Here is a 22,839-nt window from a genome sequence, read left to right on the forward strand (position 1 = left end):
CTATGAGTGATCACCAAAGAAGAAGAAGAAGTGTGTCGGACTAGGACCCAGGTTCAAATTCCCATTTGGGCAGGAAGCTCACTGGGTGATCTTGAATTGGTCACTGCCTCTCAGTCTAGCCTACTTCACAGGGTTGTTGTGAGTGATTAAATGTGGAGGGGGAGAGCCAAGTAGAACTCCCTTGAGCTCCTTGGAGGGGGAAAAAAGCATTAAATAAAATAACTAGGAATTTGTTTATTTATTATCTAACAAGGCAAAAGAGAAAATAAACACAATTACACCTTGATTTTGTTTCTCAGTTTTCTTTTTTATTAGCGGACACAGTGTTAATTCCTCAGAGTAACAAAACAACACAGAATTTGCTATTCTATTTCATGCATTCAGTCCTCGTACCACAACCAGCCAACAAAGTCTATTCCCTTGGTGGCATTGCCCAAGTTGCCTGCTGATAGACCCAAATGCAGGGGCAGCCAGATATCAGGCTTGATGGATCTATTTTGTTTTCTGCTTAGACTTTGAGATCCACCAGCCAGAGCTGGATGCAAAACGATGGCTCCAGGGGATGAGGGTTGGGCCTCTGTATACTTAATATTAAGCACCTGTTCAGCCCAAGGATTTGTGCTCAGGACCGGAATAGCTTTCACAGTCCTTTCAAACATCAGTCAATCCCTGGTTCCCCACTTCCCCAAGCTTTTTATGTTTCAGCAACCTGATTTTAGGAGGTGGGAAGTCTTTTTGAGAAAGATGAACTCTTGCCGATCTACTGCAAATCACCCTGAGATCTACCAGCAGATGCTGAGTTACTTTCTGCCCATGCCTGCCCCAGTGCATGTTTACATCAGAGTTCATCAGCACTGCAAATGCTGCACCCTGCTAGCTTTAAGCGCATTCCCAGTATTGGTTCTTTGGCATTGCTTTGGTTTCGGCAAAGATCCTGACTTGTCCCACCAACACTGCATTTTAACCTTTTTGCTCCTAAAGGAGAAGGGCAGGATTTTTAATCGAGTGGCAATTCATCTCTAATTATGGAAAAGGTAATTAGGTATTATCACCTAACTGCAATTACTTGTGGAGAAAGTCACATGTCCCTAAGCAGTGACCCATGCTACATTATCAGTCTGATGTTATGAATCGGCGTTTGTCTCTGGAAGCTAGCCAGCAAAATTAAAAGGGAATCAACATGCTTCTTTGAAGTCCAGCTGTCGAAGTCATTGGCTCTATGCATCCATAAATAAAAGCCGGGCTTTCATTGCCATTGCTTATGAGGAACCTTTTCACAAATACATTGACCGTTGACATCAGGCCTGTGTTGTTGACAACACTCATCAAGTGAGGTTCCAAATTGTGGGTAGACCATGTATAATACACTACTCTCCAGATGTTGTAGACTCCAATTCCCATCACCCGTAGTCAGCATGCCACTGGCAAGGGAGGAATGGAATTGTAGTTCATATTATCTGAAGGGCACCGCATTGGCTAACCGCATCGGATGGTCTGTAGGATGTAGCAGATTCTCAACGGTTTCCCACACCAGTCTGCAAACAGAGGGATTCCTTTGCTGCTCCACAGAGTCTACTATCATCCAAGTCTTAGAAGGGGTGGATGTTCTGGAGTAAGACTTACCATGTTCAGCTAGTGGACGACACATTCTCTGGCCAAGTTCTATAAACCAAAGTGCCCTTTCAAAATAGTTACAAAGGACAACTTCAGCTCTCTTCCACATGCTGGAGTTAGAAGGACCATTTAAAGTTTCAAGGCACCACCAAAGCAGCATTTTAAACCTGCAGGTTGTCATCTAGTACACTATTGCACTTTTGAAAGAAGCAATCTATAAAGGAATGTTTGATATAATACAATAGGCACAAGTCATTATAATACAAGTAGAAAACAAAGCCATAGAAAAAAAGCATGTTGAGCACCGTTGGGGTATAGGTTGTATCTCTTGTTCTTTAGACTACGTAAACTGTCACTTTACAAAAAAGTTAACAATGAAATCTGACCACAATTGCTTGTTTCGCTCTTTCCAAAAGAGATGTTATTAGGTTAAAGAGTTATTCTTAGGTACGGGAGGCTCTCTTATCGGTTGCAGGGGGCTTGGCTGTTCATTTAAATGTGCGCTAAGGTTTTCTGATGTCAGAAGGGAAGAATTAAAGACGATTTCGCTCAAGTCTGACTTGATGGATATAAAATGTGGATCTTCGCAGCTTAAGGGCTCCTCTGCTAAAACCTGGGTGTTCTCTCGTGTCATCGCCACATCGGACGGTGATTTCCTTTTCATGCGTGTGTACGATTTGTCAAGATTTTCCATGCCTTGGTCGGTTTTCTGAAATCGGCCAAAGAACCAGATGAAGAAGCCAAACAGTGCGAAAGCCAGTAGACATGGAATGAAGGCCAGACATTTGACATCTAGGCTTGCACCAATGTACCGGCTATGCAGAAACATGTCGCCTTCGGCATAGGTCCTGTTGGTCAAAGGGTTAGTGTTGTTTGACCTCCATTCCCAAGACAGTTTGGTTCTGTTGAGGTCCTTCAAGCTTTCTGAGTCTTCTACTGTGTAAATCTTCTGCCCAGGACCAATATATTGACCATATTCATGGGGCTTGTAAAATATCTGATTCTTCCACATGTTCAGATCCAAGATCAAAACAAGGAATATGATTCCATAGTTAAACCACTTGCCTGTAGCAGAAAGAAAAATAAGGAAAGCATATGATGAGTCCATCTTTACCTGGACAGCAAAAGGTACAGGCAAAGTCACTCAGAAGAATATGAAGAGAGCATTTTCAGTTAATTTGTACAATGAGGTTTGAATTAAACACGCAGTAGAGTCAGATTGGTGACTGGAAAAGTTTTACTGTTTCAGAATAATGCCTTGCTTTATAATAAATCACTTGGGAACGGAAACCCCAAAGTACAACAAATTGAATTCATCTGTAGGTGACCTGTGGGTTTAAAATACTAGGAGATGCAGTGTAGATCAATAAAGCTAAAGAGCAGCTGTTTCGGGACACAAAAATCCTTCCAGAAAAATGAAGGCCACATCTAAAGGACCATCTTGCAGGTTACTAAAGTGTCAGTAGGAGTGATCACTCATTTGTTCAGAATTAGTGCTGCTGCTACAGTGGTGAATACTAGATTCTATGCAACTCACTTCAAGGAGGACAGAAGGCAAAAGCCTCAAGCATTTATGCAGCAGAAAATTCCAGTAGTCAAGCATTCAAGGCTAGAGATTTGTAGCAACTGGTCTATGTCATGCTTGCCTAACACTACTGTTGTATCTGATGCTTCCTTCTTATTAGGTAACAACAACAACAACAACAACAACAACTCTTTCCTGCCCTTAATGATCAGATCCTGGGAAGGCTACGGCAATTTAAAAATACAATATTAAAAATTGTTTACAAGATATTATGATCAAGAGAAGAGGATGGGTCTTGAAAATCTATTTTAAAAATCTAGATTAATGAAAGTATGCAAGAGAGGGGGGGATGGGTCCTACAATATATATCAATGGGTTATTGCAAAGAGGTGCATCTTCAATATACAGCAGAAACGCTATAATAAAGGTGCCAAACACACCTGTTTGTGGAAGGAGTGCCACAATTTAAGAGCTGCCACAGAAATGCTTTCTCCTGGGCCACCACGCTCATGTTCTGAGCATGGTGGAACTACCAAGAAGGACTGTGGGGAAAGATTCCTCGCCACCAGTGCCACATGGTAGGTGAGATAATCAGTGGCCGAACTAGCCGCTCCAGCTCCTAGAGTGTTGCACATGCCGTGCACCCAGGGCAGGGTGATCTGCCCAGGGGACGGGGTGATTGTGCCCGGGGGGTGTGATCCGGCACGGCGGTGTTCATGCTGGGAGGGTGATCTGGTGTGCCAACGATTGTGCTGGGGGTGCCATCCAGCATGGCGGTGGTCGCACTGGGGGGCACAATCTGGCATGGCAGCATTTGTGCTGGGGGGTACAATCCAGCGCAGCAGTGATCGTGCCAGGAGGTGCCATCCAGCGTGGCTGTGCTCGCACCAGCGGTGCCATCTGGTGTGGCAGCAATTGTGTCTGGGGAGATTTTGTCACCCCCCTCAGGGATGACACCCAGGGCAGTCCGCCCCCACTGCCCCCCTTCCTATGCCCTTGGTGATAATGTGGCTTCACCACGTTTGGTCAGGTTCAGACTGAGATTTGCCCCACCAGCACTAGTCACTGACACTCCCATTACATTGCATATAGGTCATTAGACTACCGATGTGACCTACATACTGCGTAGCAACCATGAAGGGGAAGAAGGAACAATTGTGTCCTGTATTTGTCTTCTCTGAACTTACAAATTGGACAGTAATGTCAAAGCTTAGTGTTACAGTTTCCTGATCAAATCTGCTCTGACTGCTCTTGCCCGCCTTAAGGTTATTGTGTTCTTCAGCAGGGCAGCCTTCGCAGATGAAGCAAAGAGCTTCTTTGTTGCTTACTATGTCACCACAAAAACTCGCTCTTTACTCCCCAAAGGTGGCAACCACACAATCACAGTGCCTGATCTCCAGCTACGAAGGAAACGACCTCCTCATAAATGTGTTCAATTAGCTGCCCCTCAGGTGCTCCAAACTGCTGTATCTATGTGAACTGCTGTCTGGATGCTCACTGGTCAGATGTCCTGGGAATTGCCGGAACATGTGAATGCACAAATTGCTCTGCCTTTATCCCTCTGTCCTACAACGAGCCATCCATCTCTCCTAATAATAGCCGGCTTCCATGGATCTATCACTTCTATCTTATGAGGGTTCTCTCCTCCTACCTGGTCAGCATAAACCCTGTGTGGCTGCATTTCAGGAGGAATTTTTTCCAGGTGTCAAAGCCATTCAGGCCTTCTGTTTCCCATTCCGGGAATGGAGCAAAAAGAGCAAATTAAGGATCAGCTCTTTGTCTGTGTGGATTTCCAGTAGCTAACGTTTCAAAATGCTGCTGTTTGTTGAGCTCTCTCATCTCAGTTACAGCCATCGCAAGGAGCATCAAATGCTTCTGTCTGTATCTCCAGAAAGCACTTTGCGGCTATTGAGTGCCTTGCGAGCATGTTTGCAGACACACATACTGTACACAGATGAACAAAACAGGAATCCCTCAGAGACCTTCTGGAACAACCGCTCTGCTTGGATTGCTTCGCTTTGACCTCTGACCTTTCTATTTTTGCCCACAGGGTCCCCGAGGCATCTCTGTGTCTGGAGTGCCTGCAGTCACCCAGACACGCATCCTCCGCCTTTGCTGTAACCACCAGCCTCCCTATTCTGATGACAACCAGCAGGGAGATTCTTTCAGAGTCTGGCGGAGACAACTTGGTTGCTTAAAACACTGGGTTTCCTTCGCTGACCTTTATTTCTAAATCTGCGGGCATTTTCTAGCATGGTACATATTGATCTCCAGCATATCTGTTTCAGCTGGAATGACTGTAAGTGTATTGTCAATCTTTATACCATAAGGGAAACTCAGAAGCTGTCTTATACCAGCTCAGATTACTCATCCACCAAGCCCCCTGTTTTCTCTTTCAGGGGTAGCTAATGTCTCCATCATTCCTGATGATTGGCCGTACTGGCTGGGGCTGCTGGAAACCGGAATCCAACAACTTCTGGAGGGCGTGGTTTTGACTATCTTGAACTTGGATCTGCAGCCCACAGTCTCAGGGAGCAAATACCTTTCCCATCGACTACTACAAGATTCTTTCTTAACTGTACATGCCTGTTCAGGCTTCAGGGAATTGACTTCCTTCCTCGTGGCAGTAGATAAGCAGAATAAAGGAAAAGGAGTCTTCTTACCAGTTAGAAATTTTAATAATCACAGCGAGAGAACAAAGGACTCATCTCCTAGGAATGGCAGTGCTTCCAATTAAGGATCCTGCCCCCTTACATCCCTATTAATTTACATCACTTCTACATCTTGTGATCTGAGTATGTACCCTCTGTGCTTTGTGTGCTTTCTGTTCTGCCACTTTCTTAGCTCTTCTTGACCTTGGGGAGAGTGGAGCAATGCTTTCCAGAGACAGTGAATTTGTTAACCCTCTTCTCACCACTGTTTCATCTCCTAGCTGTTCCTCATCCAGTATTTCCCAGCTTCTGCCTTCTGAACTATGTCCCTCTGCAAACCGCTTTTCCAAATCTATACCGTCCTCCTGCTCCTGGGAAGATTCAGGATACGGATATGGATATGGGGGAGGGGGAGGTTCCCACCATTCCTTCTCAGTGCAGCCCTCCTCAGCACAGACTCTGACAATGCCAGGGTTTTAACCTGGGACTTTCTACATGCAATGTATTTTCCTGGACGGTTCATCCCACTTTGCCGCTTGAAGCAAAATGGAAAGTGCCACTCTGCCCTGTTGCTGCTGCCACCAGCACCAGCACCGCCATAACTGGTCCTGCCACTGCCACATGTACCACCCACTGCCACATCTGCACTGGCAGAGAAGCGATTCTGGCACTGCTGCTGATTTAAGGCGAGCTCTCGGCTGAAATCATGCAAGATCTTGTGCACTCTGCAAGTTCTCGTATAGTTTTGGTGAGATCTTGGCCGAAATCATGGTGATGCTCATTAAAGAGACTGAAATAACATCCCCTTGCTCAATATTGCAAGTGTTTATATATTTGAATCTGAATTACCTGGACCTTTATAGATCCAAACTATGTATCCAGCGTGGCTGGATAATAAATAGACTTTTTTTAAATAAAGGAACTAGTCTAGCCCCTGAATCTATTTTAACAAGGAGAGTGGATAACCAAACTCACTTCTAAGTCCTACAAATCTCCCAGGGTACCATGGAAACTAGGCTATGCTGTGTATTTACATAAACTGCTGCCTAGGAAAGAAAGCACATGCGTTTGCAATGAGCCATCTGTCAAGGGAAATCCAGATGAGTTAAGCAGATGCAAAAACGCAAGTTCTCTCTATGCACACAGAAAGAAGAAAGAATGGAAGCAAGACCGAAAAATATTTAACATGGACTAAAACACACATTTGGAACTCCTTGCTACAAAGGGATTTAAGGAGAAGTCATAGCGTGGGGGGTGTTACTGGAGCATAAAATAATAATGGTGCACATTAGGTCACAGACATCGGTATTGTTGATGTTTCCATTGTGCTGGTCTTGACAGAGACTTGATGAGCAATGTTGGAGAGTAATTGGCACTGACCTTCTCCAGTCTTGTGGCTCCCTCACTTCAGAGTTCAATTTGAGGATTAAGGGGACAATTAGTTAAAAGAGGTGTTCCATTCTGTGATACACTGGCTCCACCATGCACAATTAACATATGTCATGCTCAGGGATTTCAAGATATTTTTTCTTGTTTATAGACCACATGGTTGAGGTGATAGATTTTGTTCTGAACACATTGATTTGATGTCCATTAATGAAGCCAATCTAACAAGAACAACAACTTGAATAGAATGAAACGGGCTTCAGACACCGTTCCCCCCCCCCCAACACATTACAGGCAATTCACATTTATCTGGTCACACACTCACAGCCAATCAGGTATCACATTTATCAACCTGATTTTTACAGAATGCCTGGAAGCTGAAAATGCAAATTTGGAATTCCTTTCACAAACTAATTATGCTCAGCCTGTGTGCTAAAGGTAAAACAAAAGCAAAATAACCCTCGTCCCATAAAACCAAACCCAAACCCATAAGAAATGGGTGGATCTCATATGGTCTGGAAGGATCGAAAGAAAGCTGCTGAAACCAAGACAATTCTTAGAGATTCTGAAGTACAACAGGAAAGGGTGTCTAAAGGTAAAATTTCAAGCGACAAAGGGTGTTTGGTGGGAGGAGGGGAGTGTAAATACTAAAAAGACACATTTCTAAATATTACTCAGAAAATGAAGTTGAGAGATGAATGTCCTTTGACATTGTTGATCTGGGTTTGGGGCCAAATCATGTCTTTGAGTATCTGGTGTGAGGGCCTAATATCATTGCCCCACACCAGGGTAAGGAGCCATTTCAAATTCAGAAGAAGAAAAAGAAGAGTTTTGATTTGATATCCCGCTTTATCACTACCTGAAGGAGTCTCAAAGCGGCTAACATTCTCCTTTCCCTTCCTCCCCCACAACAAACACTCTGTGAGGTGAGTGAGGCTGAGAGACTTCAGAGAAGTGTGACTAGCCCAAGGTCACCCAGCAGCTGCATGTGGAGGAGCGGGGAAGCGAACCTGGTTCACCAGATTACGAATGTACCGCTCTTAACCACTATACCACACTGGCTCTCAGTCAGGAGTCCAGAAAATCCAAAGTCTGGACCAAAACAAACTCTAAAATAGCTTCTGAAATGTGACTTAAAATCTGAGTTTGCTGGGAATTCTGTATTTATCCTGGACAGGAATGTTCTAATGCAGGATAAAGTCCATGTGATGCCCTTCAGATGTTGTAGGACTCCAACCGCCATCCGTTCCAGCCACCATGGACAGGGATGATGGAAGCTGCAACTGAGCATCATCTGAAGGGAACCATGCTAGCTCCCTAGATCTATTAGAAGTGCTCTCTTTGTGTTCTGCATGCTAATCTTATGCCAATGATCTGAAAAATACATCACAAGCAACTTCTGGCTTTTCATAGACCTCTGCTGAATCACTGCTGGAAACCTTTAACTAGCCAGTTCCAGGCCACTTCATCTTCCAAGTGCCACCAATTATTTAGATGTCCTGCCAACTACAAGCACAGAACCATTTCCAATTCCTCCAGTGAGTTATTGCTGCACAATTGGAGGACACATTCCTGGCAGTGCCAGAATACTGGGTAACAGGCAGGGATGTCCTCCCAAATGCTTTTTTTCAAGGTTTTTTTAAAGAGCGAGAGAGATGCCATTTCCATTTGACTGTTCTTCTATGACAACAAAATACTTCAGAGAAGGCATGATGTAAAGCCTATTGGCTGGTCCACGTGTGTCGTGAACTTCTCCCTTGGAGAAAGGGAGGGGGGAATGGAAGAATCATGGGTAAATTTTGTTGCTGTCATGTTTTGTTCCTGTTTTTATTTTAATCCACTGAAAAAATACCCATTTCTTGTTGCCAGCTTCTGTGATCTATGCATGGCCTCAGTAGATTTCATAGCTACGGCATTCATTTTGCACCAAATGGACTGAATAACAAACAGCCACTTCATATACAGAATGCATCATTTCCAAAGAACCTGTTTGATCAGTAATTCACATCACCTGAATTATTTTCAGGTGTTGTATATATTCATCTAGATTTGGACAGGGAAATCACAGCGTGTCTGCAAGCAACACAGAAAGCTTAGAAAGTTCCAAAGTTTGAGAACTGAGCTCAAAACCCAGCATTGATTTAACAACAGATGGGCCTAGCAAAGCCCACCCAAAGGGATTTTCTCATGCCGAGTTGATGTGCTTTATGATTCTCCTAAAAAATGGCACAGAGCTGAGATAAAGCAGGCTCTTGCAACTCAAACGATGTGACATGAATTCAAATAGACTGATTTGTCTAGGAAATCTAATAAATAGAACTTATTAATTCTGAGCTGGAAGAAAAAAACCCATTCTACAATCCCTATTCATGTGCTCATTCTCCAATTAAATTATGCCCTTCACAAAAAAATATCCCCATTAGTTTATAGAGGCTGGGAGAGGGAAGAGACATTGGCTAAGCACAAACAGCCTACTTTTAAAGAGCACTAGAATGAAAACAAAGAACATCAAATTCCAACTGCCATATTAAGGTATCTCATTGTCAGTGGCATTTCCTTAATTCCCAAATAATCAATATCCCAACAGGACCTCCTGTTTCCTCTTGATTGCTGCATTCACCAGAAAATGTTTAATTATCTTTGCTCTTTCGATCAACCATAGATCTTTAAATGTCACAGCCTGCACTATAATTTTTTTAGTTGTGGTTTGGATCTGCTACACCTTCTCCCGCTAAACATACTGGCAGGTGACTCCCTATGGAGGGGTACAGAGGCAGCAGTGTGCGGAGGAATGACTCATGGTTTCAGTTGTCTCTACAAGAATACACAGAGTATGTGAAACAAGCAAGAAGAACTTGAGCTCTAAATACAGGATGGTAAATATGGCCTAATAGGCATTACTGAAACCTGATGGGATGGCTGGAATGTAGAAACTGAGGGGTACAACCTGCTCAAATGGAACAGATCAAACAGAAAGGGAGGAGTAGCAGCAGTAGTAGGTCCAACAAATTCCTCAATTTCCTCAACTGACAATTTCATTTCCCATAAGATGGAAGAAGCAACAAGGGAGTAATCTCTCTTGGACCTGGGACTCACCAACAGGGAGAAACTGATCGACGAAGCGAATGTACAGGATAACCTTGGGAGGAAGTGATTATGTCCTCTTGGGTTTCATTAGACACAGGCAAGGAAAAACTGAGTGTAGTCAAACATGTACTTTAAGAAAGCTGATTTCAAAAGCTTAAGGGTCAGAAATGATCCCATGGTCAGAAATACTTAAAGAGAATGGTGTCCAAGATGGTTGTCAGTTTCTTGACATGGATATCTATGTTTTCATTCCTTTCTTACAGAATTAGGACAAGCCCCACCAAAAACACATCTCCCTGAAATCTGACGCATATTACTCTGCTCTTAAAAGATCTGCACTGGTTGCCAATTCACTACCAAGCTCAGATTAAGTTGTTAACATTGACATGTAAAACTCACATACAACTTGGCTCCCAAGTATCTGAAGGAACACCTGCTCCTACATTGACCTGCCTTGGGTAAGATCAGTGGGGGTGGCCCTGATGGCAGTGACACTGCCAATTGTGGTTTCAGGGGCAGTGGCATGTGAGAGGGCACTCTCTGTCATGAAATGACTTGCACTATCCCTGTATGCTTTTCAATGATTGGTCAAGACCTGCCTCTTTACTCCAGGCCTTTGGGCATATTTCCTTCTCCTGTCTAGCTATGCACTGATGTACATTTCAGCTGTCCTGAAATCTCCCTGGTGCCAACTTCGTGACCACTTGTTTATAACCAGGAAAGATTAGTTTTTGATATGGAGTTGCCACTGAGGTTTTTACATTAATACGATTGCATTTATTAGGTCTTTAAATAATAGGTAGCTATAGTTTTATAATCTGATTTATACTTGGTTTTTACTCTTTTGTGAACCACCTTGGTATTTTTCTCAAAATGAGAGGGGGTGTATAAATTCTAAAAGCAACAACACTGATCAGGCTTCCCCATGATGGTTGCTAATACATAACAAAGAATGTGCACATTCATTGATGAATATTATGTCATCTAAGTGCCATTTTCCCATCCTAAAGCAGAACCAATTGGAAATTCAGATTCCTCTTAATGTTAGAGACTGTTTCTGCATCAGAAAATCCTCTCCCCCTCCTTCCCTTTGAGTGCCAGGAACACCTACAGCAGGGTTTCCCAAAATTCAGATCTCAAGCTGTTTTTGGACTACAACTCCCATCATCCCTAGCTAGCAGGAACAGTGGTCAGGGATGATGGGAATTGTGGTCCAAAAACTGCTAAAGACCCAATTTTGGGAAACCCTGATCTACAGCTGTCATTCCTCTTCTAGTTAAAGTATCGCTGTACGTTTCAGGAAGCCTTTCCAAAATGAGAACAAAAGAAAAGCCATAAAAAGATACAAGCAGACAACAGATGAAAGCTGAACTAATCTGCAGTGACATGGTGCAACCTGTGATTCCTAAAGACACACATCCTAGAGCTGTTTTGAAAAGCCTGGCCTGCACGAAACAGCAGGTGGTTTTAGTGAAGCTGTTTCAGGCCTGCACTATTTCTGGCTACAGGTGTGGGGGCCGCGTGGCTGAGTCCTTTCCCATAATCCCCAGAAATGCCATCTACGTAGAATCATAGGACTGTCATGTTGGAAGGGAACCTAAGGCTCATCTAGCCCAACTCCCTGCAATGCAGGAATCTCAACTAAAGCATGACAGATGGCCATCCCACCTCTGCTTAAAAACCTCCAAGGAAGGAAGGTCCACCACCTCCCAAGGGAGACTGATCCACTGTCAAACAGCTCTTACTGTCAGAAAGTTCTTCCTGATGTTTAGTTGAAATCTCCTTTTTTGAAACTTGAATCCATTGGTTTGGGTCCACATCAAACTAGACATGCAAGACTTCAACTCTGAAGTGGTACAGTCCTGGAGGAGCTTTCCCATGACTGTTGACAGAGATTAAGCTCAAGCAAAGCAGAATAAGGTTGGATTCTGGACTACACCACTTCAGAATCACTGGGGGGGGGGGGGGCGCGCGCGCTGCATTCCCAGCCTAGTTAAATACCAAGAAGGGGATGGCAAAGAATAACATACCTGTTATATGTATATGATACTCCTCCTTTAAAATCTTCTTGAAATAAGGCAATCTAAACTGAAAGTGCGCAGCAGGCAAGCCGGGTAGATTGACATCAACATCACCCATAAAATGTGGAAACTCCCAGTCCTGGTGACAAAGAACAGAACAGAAAAGAAATCACCCAATTATTTATCCTCTGAAATATTCCTTTAAATTATATGTACTTTACTGTTTGTACCATCTTGGCTGTGAGTCCTGGAAGAGCTCTTTGCCTTCTCCCACCTGGTCTGGGAAGGCAGGGCCCGGACTGACTCCAGCTACAAAAGCTAGGGCTGCTGAACAGACTCTTTGGCTGGGGTATGTACCATCTGGTCTAAGAACCTGATGGCAGGAAATCACAATCATGTATGCATTCTCTTGAAGATTCAACCACCAGTATCATCAAAGGGAAATCTAATAGGTTCCAATTCAATTTTTGTGAGAGAATTCATTCACTTTAAATTCACCCAGTACACCTTGTTTATCTCTTCATGCCAAACAGGAATAGTCTTTGGTCAGTGACCTGAGAGTACCTTTGAGTGCCTTGCAGTCCATTAACTTTCAAACCTTGAGCAGCAGCTGGCAGTACAGAATTAATACAGGCAGATTTCTTCAATTGTCATGAGAAAAAAAGAAAAGAAAAGAAAGGAGCAAAATTGGGGCCCTGCTGAGCTTCATTACAAACCATAATCAGAAATTGATTCTTTTCATTTCCAGTAATAGGTCTTGCTGCCATAATTAAGCTGTCAGATCATGGATAGATAATTTAGCAAGCAAGCACCTGACAGCAGAATTCACAGACAAGCGTAGCTGCTGCTAAAGGCAATACAGATTCATAGTCAATACAGAGAGGCTGTGAGTCTAAGATCACACCCCTAGACATCTCTTCCTAGTCACATTCATATAATGCCTTCTACAAGGATTCCATTTATTTTGCCGGGGTGGCTGGGTGCCTTTTGAACCTGGCAGGGTTGCTAGGAAGTCATGGGGGTGTGGCCACAGTATTCCAGTATGCCACATAATATCAGTCTTAGATTTGAACAGGGAAGCTGTCTTCTGCTGAGTTGAACCAACAACCCATCTAGTTCAGTAGGTTTCTATACTGACTGGAAGCAGCTCTTAAGGGTTTCAGACAAGAAGGCATTTCCCAGCTCTACCTGGGAGACGCCAGGGATTCAACCCAGCACTTCCTGCATACAAAGGAAATCCTGTACCACAGAACTACAGCCCACCCCTCCATTTCATCCTGATTTGGCTAAGAAGCATCGATAAGCCTAACTTCCACAGAAGGACATCAACAGAACCTCTGTGTGTGTCGTAGTTGCCTAGATGCTGGGATGCATAACAAATATTCTCCCATGTCATGGCCAGTGAATCTTACATACATATTCCATGCCAATCCTTCTGATGCGGTTATAAGAATGTGTTTTCCATTTGCTTCCTCAAAGGGTCATACTATCCCCACCTTGTTTCCAGTAAATTGCAACGGGCTTTTGTCTGTTCCTACTTCCTGCTGGTCAGCACATCCCAATGTCCCTTAAGACAGACTGCTTCCCTAATATCCTGCTGAAGTTTCTGCCAGTAGCATGACGGCACCAGCTCCTGAAATCCTGCAGCCACCCTATCATGTTGCGATAGTTTTATGGAAAGTCGCTTTAAGGTTTCTGCTATGCCAATCTTTTTTTTAAACTCAGTATTTCACCCCATTTTAAAATACTTTATTTATTTATTTATAAATAAATAGATGCACAGCATGTTCACATTCTTACACATAAAGGTTGGTGGGTAAGGTGGGGATGAGCAGGGTCTAGGTCAGGGGTCGGCAAATTTTTTTAGCTGCAGGCCGGTCCACTGTCCCTCAGACCTTGTGGCGGGCCGGGGCAGGGCAGGGGGAGCTGGAAGAAGAGGTGAGAGGGTCAAGTAGTCCTCCTCCCCACTCCCCAGTCCCAGCCCCAGCCCCAGCCCCAGCCCCAGCCCCAGCTGCTGTGCTTACCTTCCCAGGGGCTGCCACCACCACCACCACCACCGCTGCTTCTTGTAGGTAGGCAGAGCGAGCTCATCCTCTCCATTCTCTGGCACACAGGAGCACCAGGGCAGTGGTGGCGGTGGCGGAGAGAAGATGAGCAGCACGAAAGGGCTGGCTCCAGAGAGGGGCTGCTTAAAATGGCACTCAGCCAGCTCAGCCCAGCCCCCTTCCTCCTCTAGGCAGGGTGGGGAGAAGCCAGGAGGAGGGAGGGAGGAGGCGCCACCGTGGTGTGTGTAAGGGAGGGAGGGGGGAAATGGAATAGTGCAGGGGGGGAAATGGCGCAGCCCGAACAAACAGAATCCCCAATCCGATCCACAGACAGTCCATGGGCCAGATCCTGAAGGCAATTGGGCCTGACATCTTGAACCTCAAGAAAGACGCACAAAAGCTTCAAACAGGAGTGGGATGAAACTGACAAGATGCTGCCCGCAACTCTGCAACAGGCTGTATAAGGGAGCCCTGCGATGCAGAGGTGAAACTGGCCAAGATTTTCTCATACACACTGCCTACAGTGAAGACGATTCTCCACGAGACTCTGCTGTTTCACACAAACACACACACACACCTCTTCACAAATAAATTTGCCTAATAACAATGATAATAATAATAATTTATTATTTATACCCCGCCCATCTGGCTGGGTTTCCCCAGCCAGTCTGTGTGGCTCCCAACAGAATATTAATAATAGTAATAATAATAAAGTGATAAAACACCAAACATTAAAAACTTCCTGATACAGGGCTGCCTTCAGATGTCTTTTAAAGGTCAGATAGTTGTTCATTTCCTTGACATCTGATGGGAGGCCATTCCACAGGGTGGGCGCCACTACCAAGAAGGCCCTCTGCCTGGTTCCCTGTAACCTCACTTCTCGCAGGGAGGGAAAAGCCAGAAGGCCCTTGGCACTGGACCTCTGTGTCTGGGTTGAACGATGGGGGTGGAGACGTTCCTTCAGGTATACCGGGCTGAGGCATTGCACATTTAATACTTTTCTCTTCTATGACTTTCTTATACAGACAACCCCAGATTTACATGGGGGTTATATTTCAAAGCACCACACGTGCCAGTAAAATTGTGTATATTTGAAACACCACTGAAAAATCTAGCAAACACCCCATTTTCGGGTCACTTCTGGGTTTGGCACAATGCACATATACACGGTCACATGCATATTGAACGCACATAAATGGGGAGTTGCCTGTAACTGGTTTTTTTATATATGTTTTTATTTGTAAGGTGTAGCCAACTTGGCGACCTCAGATGTTGTGAAATACAGTGTCCATCAGTCCCATTCTGCATAGCCAGGGGTGATGGGAGCTGTAGTTCAAAATATCTGGAGCTCACTATTTTGGTTTGCCTTGCTACATCCTTATTTTATATGGTTATTTGAACTCCCCCCCCCCTTTGTTCACTTTTTTCTTTAAATAAAAAAGGTGTTTACATTGTGAGTCATTTTGAGTTCATTTGGGTTGTAAGCTTTTAAAAGGAATAAAATGAAACGAGCATCTTAGTTAAACTCCCGAGAATTGTTTTCCAAGAGCAGGGAAATGAAACTGACAAGACTTTCAACCCTTAGCTCTGCAGAAAGTCCAAAGGCATTTTACAGCAGAAATAAAATTGACAACCTCTCGTCAGGGGAAGTGGTTTCTCACTCCCTGCAGAGGTGAGAGTCTTGTCAGTTTTGCCACCCTTTGTGCACACATTTTTTGGATCACAAAAGCAACATGGAGCAAAATGCTGTACACTATCTTCTCTGCAGCCAAACAGTTGCCAGTCCAATAACAGGGGAGAACATTCTCTCTCTCTCTCTCTCTCTCTCTCTCTCTCTCTCTCATCTGTCTCTCTGTTTATCTATCCATGCATCCATCCATCTGGCTCAGCTCCTGCACACTCCACTTGCCAACTCCAGAGGCGGAGGAGGGGGGGCAGTAGGGGCAGTCTGCCCCACCCTGGGTGTCATCACTGGGGGTGTGTGTGACATTCGGCACGCCACCCACCCTTGACTCCCAAGCCTACCACCTTGCCGGCGGCCTTCCCCCCTTCCCCCTTAGTTTTGACAGCTTCCTGGAGGGGGAAGCCTCCCCCAAGCTGTCAAAGGGCAAATAATAATAATAATAATAATAATAATAATAATAATAATAATCCTTTATTGTCACTACACCACCAGTGTGCAGTGAAATTAAATGAGCCCCCCCCCTCAGTCTTGTTCGCACTCTGTGTGCTTGTCGTAAGTCAATTGCACCACTATTTTTTTCCCCATTCAGCAGCCCAACAGCCCACGGATAAAAACTGTTCTTTAACCTGTGGGTGCGGCTGACTATACTTCTGTATCTCCTGCCCGGAAGGTAAGAGATTAAAGAGGTGCTGGCCAGGGTTTGAGTCATCCCTAAGAATTTTCCTCGCTCTCCTGAGGGAGCAGTCTCCCGCGATGTCATCCAGTGAACTCAGGGGACAGCCCATAATATCATGTGCTGTATTCACCACCCTCTGTAGGGACTTCCTGTCCGTGGCTGTCAAACCAGCGTACCACACTGTAATACAGTATGAAAGGACACTTTCTATTGTGGACCGGTAGAAGGAGATCATCAGTTTTTGTTTGACATTGTTCTTTCGCAAGACCCTGAGGAAATGGAGTCTCTGTTGGGCCTTCCTAACCACCTGGGTTGTGTTGATTTTCCAAGTGAGGTCTTCACTAAGGAATTTAAAGGAAGAGACTCTCTCCACACAGCCCCTCCCCCGATATACAATGGGTAAAAGTGGTACGGCTCCCCTCCCCACTGCCACAGGAATCAGCCCGCCATGGGCAGCTCACCCTCTGAGGCGCTCGCCACAGGCGGCGTCCCCTTGGAAAGCTTGCCCCGCCCTCATGGCCCCACCCCCAGGTGCACAGCATGTGTGCCACTCTGGGTGCCAGAGCAGCTATCTCCACCTGTGGCCAACCCTACATACCCATTTGATAAGGCCCCCTGCCAGCTCTTCACCTCACACAATTCCAGCTGCCCCATCCTTCCACTCCTTCACTGCTTCCACTCTCCGTGGATAAATTTAACAGGGAATCTTCACTAACAACACAATCAGTGACCCTGCAAACTGCCAAGCATGATTACATTTTACATTGGGGTCTGGGTGGGTGTATCGGTGTGCATGCCCCGCCTTCTCTATGTATTGATCTTTATGGCTGGGAGCAAGGATGGGGGAGAAATTTGATTCAGTTCACATTTAAAGGCAAATCTATCTAATTTGCACTTTCCAAAGCAATCAACGAAACAAAACACAGCTATCCTTCAAAATTCACCTTTCTCTGAATTTTGCAATGCCATTTTCAAGTGAAGTAATGTGCATAAAATTCCATATATTAGTAAAAAATAACACAAAAAACACGCATTATATTGTTGGGATGGCTTTGCAAAAATGTTTATACTGGAATGAGTATATTAGGAGAAATTGCACTTAAATGCTAAAGAGTTTTCATTATGGCATTGAAAACCCAAAATGCATATAGAACAGCAAAGTGTCTATAATATTAGAGGAAACTGCTTTGCGAAAATGTCTGTATTAGGGGAAACTGCATACAAAATGTGTGTATGATGAGGATTTTTTGTAAATGCAAAATGAAGCAGAAAGTGGTATAGAATAAATGACAATGGACACAGATATATATTTATATCTACCACAAATCCTGTCATGGAGGGTATCACAGAAGGACAGAGAGGTTTTTCCCCAACCCAGCTGTTGCAGCTTTTTTTTTTTAAGATGTTGTTGGGGAAAAATTACATGTATTGGATGCAACCTCTAGTTTGCTCCTCCCTAAATTTTAAAGTGTGCCGAGAGATTAGCGAAGTTCATTATTTGGGGGCATCCATTTTAAAACTAAAGTTGAAACTGCTTTGATCAAAGGAGGAAGAGAATTCAAGTGTGGCATCCAAGGAGCATCGACTCAGAAGGTCCATCGAGTTCAATGGAAATTTTACTCCCTGAAAAGTGTCCGTAGGATTGCAGACTAACAACATTTAATCCCTATTTTGAAAAAAGAGGGGAAGAATTTCTGAAGTCTGATTAAAACCAACACCATTTTTGACAAGTTCCTCAATATGAAAAGGCACCATCCTATTCTGAACGATAAAGGGGGGAAACTCCAAGGAATCATTAATCGAGATGCACAATTCTAGCACCAGCAAGACCCCGTCACACAACAATCATTAACAAGCCAGGATACAAATCAAAAGATGCAGGGTAATGAAGATACATCATGCATAGAAGCATCAAAAAACAACAACCCTAATCTAATACAAAAATGCATCACACAAAACATAAATGAGAAAGAAATGTGTCTTTTCTTTCAGAAGAGTCTGTTCAATTATTGAGATTAAAAAAACAAGCACAACTTTAAAAAAAACTTATATCCATGTCTGAAATTATTCTCATTATCACCCTGAGATTCACGAAGTTTCAAAGGGCAACTCTTATAAATGTAGGTTCCTTACAAGTCCAATTAAAGACCAGGGTTGTTGTCTGATAGCCATCATTTTATACCCAGTACATTATAACTCACACCCTTCAGTTTACACTACGTGATTACTATTCAGACAGCAAAGGTTAAATATGATATGTGACGTTCCTGTATTCTTGAATACTCCAGTGTGTAATTATGTAGACTTTTGTTGAGCTGCATGGCCATTCTCTAGGTTAGAGAGCATGCTGTGCAATGCCTAGCTTCACATTAGCTACTGGGCACTGAATTCCTAAGCTAGACTGCACATAAGGTTCTGTAATTGTACAAATAAATGTGCACAGCCACACCAACGGGTCACATTTGTCCCTCTGAAAACACGCACACGAACCATTCATTTGAATTCACTAATAGTCAAAATTTGATTCCGTCTGATTGTGCCTTGTAGCAGCAGATCCCAATTAAGACTTAGAGGAATAAGACATTCATAACTTCTACATAAATAATAAGAGGACACGTTCAAAAGTTATGTATTTTTCATTTTGAGATGTATTGGGTCCCTTTGGGGGAATTTTCAAGTTATAGATATATAAACATTCTCAGCCTTGACACAACCAAATTAAACAAATCGATAAAGAAATTTTGAAAGGGGAAATAACAAAACCGGTATGAGTACCTGATTATAGAGGAACTAGATGTTCCCAGGGAACTGTTTTGTCCCCAAACCAATTTTCACCTGCAAATGTGCCCCCGCCCCTCAAAAAAGGCTGTTTAAAATAGAAATGTCAGCTGCAGTTCATATTCTTTGGCTTAGAGTATGAACCTTGTAACTTATAATTATATTTTTTTGAATAATTTTTTGTTAAATTTTCCACCGTAATAGCACAAACCACAAAGCAAAATGATACACAAAAACAGAAAAGGACAAAAAGAGAGAAAAAAAGAGAAAAAGGGGGGAAGGGGGGGAACAATAAACAAATAGACAATAATAACAATCTTAATTCTTCCCAAATCCAACTTTTTAAACATCTTAATTGACTTCCTCAAATCCCTCCCTTCTGAGTTTCCTTGTAATTTAAAAGTAACAGCTTTCCAATGTAATTTATAATTTTTGTCTCAGATGGAAGGGAATCCTTATGGCCACAACATGAAGTTCTTCTCTGTCTCAGATTTCAAACAAGAGCGGAGAAGAACTCAGTTTATCCTTCCTACCCTCATCAGAAGCTCCAGGCACCTCACTCAGTGTTGCAGTATGGAGAGAGTTGAAGACTAGCATATAAGGAGGAAGAGCTTGTAAGGAGGGGGAAAGGCACAGGGCTAGAGCAGCTGGGAAGGAGTCAAACCTATCACTGAGAGCATGGTGGGGATTGAGTTGACTAGGATCATCTTGGAATAAACCAACTCCAAGATTATAAACTCCTTTTGGCCCATAGGGACCTCTGGAATGTTAAACGAGTACCACAGCCACCACCTCCTCTACAAGCTTCCTCATCCCATTCCACCAAACAAACAGAAAGAAAGAGAGAAAGCACATGTTTGCACTTGCACATGAAGACACACAGACATTGGATTTCCAAGGGTAAAAGTCAGATCCAGTTGGATAAAAGCAAATCTTCAGTTTACATGAGTTTATATGGAGTCGTAACCTCCCAAAAGCACCATCAAATTAAAGTTTGTAGTGATAGATTGCATCTATACAGTCAAACCTTGGTTGTCGAACGTAATCTGTTCTGGAAGACCATTCAACTTCCAAAACAACAACCAAGGATCAAAGGGCGGTTGGTAAAGTCAACGAAGAAAAAAATAAAAAAACTCCCCGGAAGCAGTTTGGCTTCCAAAAATCGTTTGAAAACCAGAGCAGTTACTTCCGGGTTTTCAGCATTCGGGAGCCGAAACATACAATAACAGAGGCATTCAGGAGCCAAGGTTTGACTGTAATAAAAATAATAATAACTACAGCACCACAGACACATTGATACAGGGCCTGGATCCTCAAGGATCTTCATCGTTTTTTACATAGGATAACAATAATACCCTACAAATCACAGAGCACATCTGGGAACACAGAGTTGACAAGATCTGCTGGAGGCTTGGAGGGTACCCCTTGTAAAAACTGTGATGACCCATAAGGATTTCTGCCTCAAATTCCAATGCTGGAAACCACTTTGTTCATGGTTTTATAGTGTGGTCACTGGAGACAGATGTGATCTGGGATGGTGGCTGGCGGTATGGGGGACTAGTAAAGAAAAGTATGTCACAGAAGGACGATGGTGATGGGGGCAGGACTAGCAAGTGCCACCATAGCTCAGTATAGAGCTTCTGCTTGCCATGAAAAAGTTCCCAGGTTCAATTCCAAGTATTACTGGAAATGGGCCCAGTCTGAAACGTTGGTGTGCGGTGTGCTGGTGTCAGTCAGTGAAGGCTATACTTAGCTATCAATGGTCTGACTTAGTATAAGACAGATTCCTATTTTCCATCACATGATTGTCATTGTATGAGGTCTGAACATGTGAACAAGAGTTTTATTCCCGCTTCCTTCCAAATCTGTTGAAAATCTGCTGCTATTCAAAAAACCTCAGATAAACCCCTCTTCATTTTGTTGTGTTCCTTTAACATATTTTAATACAAAACAGAACAGGATCGCCCAGTTGTTCCTTGAGACTAATTTTGGCTTCCTATTTTTTTACCTCCAGCCTCAACTGAGCTGAGCACTCGGCAGGTTCTTTCTTCAGTTTACGGACAGGTTTTTTTTTGCAGTTAATTCTGGAGTTAGAGAAACCAATGAGATGTAATGCTATATTATTTTGCACTCGGGAAATAACTCAGTCCTGTCATGTCCGTTAGGCTTTCCCATAAGTTACCGCCAACTGTAACACACATTTTGTTTTTCCTTTGCTATTTTGTGGGGGGAATAAATTACTTTAGCAGATTGTGTTATTATGGAGCTTGGGAACTTTTCATGGACATCCCCATGCTGTTATGTGCAGTTGCCAATTCTCTTAAACTAAAGGCTCTTACAAAAGAAATAAGTTACAAAAGAGGATATTTAGAGGGCCCCTATGAATTGTTACTACTACAACTACAACTACTACTAATAAATTAGTCACTTGTTACACAGAAAGGTCTCCAAGCAACTTATAACTTATTTAAAAGCGTAAGCAGAAATGCATAATAATATTACCAAAAACAAACCAACCCACATCCGCAAAAATCCCATCTGAAATTCATGAAAACCCCCACAAAGCCAGCCCCATCTGTTTGTATTTATACAGTGGTATCTCGGGTTACAAATGTTTCAGGTTACAGATGCTTCAGGTTACAGACTCCGCTAACCCAGAAATAGTACCTCGGGTTAAGAACTTTGCTTCAGGATGAGAACAGAAATCGTGCTCCAGTGGCGTGGCAGCAGCAGGAGGCCCCATTAGCTAAAGTGGTACCTCAGGTTAAGAACAGTTTCAGGTTAAGAATGGACCTCCAGAATGAATTAAGTTCTTAACCCGAGGTACCACTGTACTGTATTTGTTAGAAAATATAAATTACAAAAAATAGATTGTATGGGGGGAGAAAATCTATGTACCGTCAGACCTCTGTTTATGTAACCCTCTGATTATGTAAACTTCAGGATGCAGCATGCGGCAAACCTGGAAGTATTTTACTGGGTTTTGCCATGCACGCATGCGCAGAAGAAAAGAAGAGAAGAAGAGTTTGGATTTGATATCCCGCTTTATCACTACACTAGGGAGTCTCAAAGAGGCTAACAATTCCGTTAAAGGAATCTGGGGGTCCCGGATCTCATCCAAATCCACTTGATGGGCTAGGGCTATGCCGGGATCACAGGAAGAAGAAGAAGAAGAGGAAGAAGAAGAAAAAGAGGAGGAGGAGGAGTTTGGATTTGATATCCCGCTTTATCACTACCCAAAGGAGTCTCAAAGCGGCTAATAATCTCCTTTTCCCTTCCTCCCCCACAACAAACACTCTGTGAGGTGAGTGAGTCTGAGAGACTTCAAAGAAGTGTGACTAGCCCAAGGTCACCCAGCAGCTGCATGTGGAG

At 43.5% G+C, this 22,839-nt stretch overlaps 1 protein-coding gene across 3 annotated transcripts in view; it reads right to left on the minus strand.

Moving 5' to 3' along the window:
* Positions 1-286: 286 nt before the first annotated feature.
* Positions 287-22,839, minus strand: part of TMEM117 (transmembrane protein 117) — a 215,750-nt gene continuing 193,197 nt past the window's right edge. For 2 of the 3 annotated variants that reach the window (XM_079994283.1, XM_079994284.1), the window contains exons 7-8: positions 12,294-12,423; positions 287-2,679 (exon numbers count right to left, since the gene is read on the minus strand). In XM_079994283.1, coding sequence (XP_079850409.1) covers positions 2,039-2,679; positions 12,294-12,423 — 771 coding nt within the window. In that variant the 3' untranslated portion in view covers positions 287-2,038. Of the gene's footprint in view, positions 2,680-8,835; positions 8,933-12,293; positions 12,424-22,839 lie in introns of those variants that run through there. The other variant, XM_079994285.1, reaches the window with a different exon arrangement.

This window comes from Podarcis cretensis (assembly GCF_951804945.1).
Source record: "Podarcis cretensis genome assembly, chromosome: 10".
Lineage (NCBI taxonomy): Eukaryota > Metazoa > Chordata > Lepidosauria > Squamata > Lacertidae > Podarcis > Podarcis cretensis.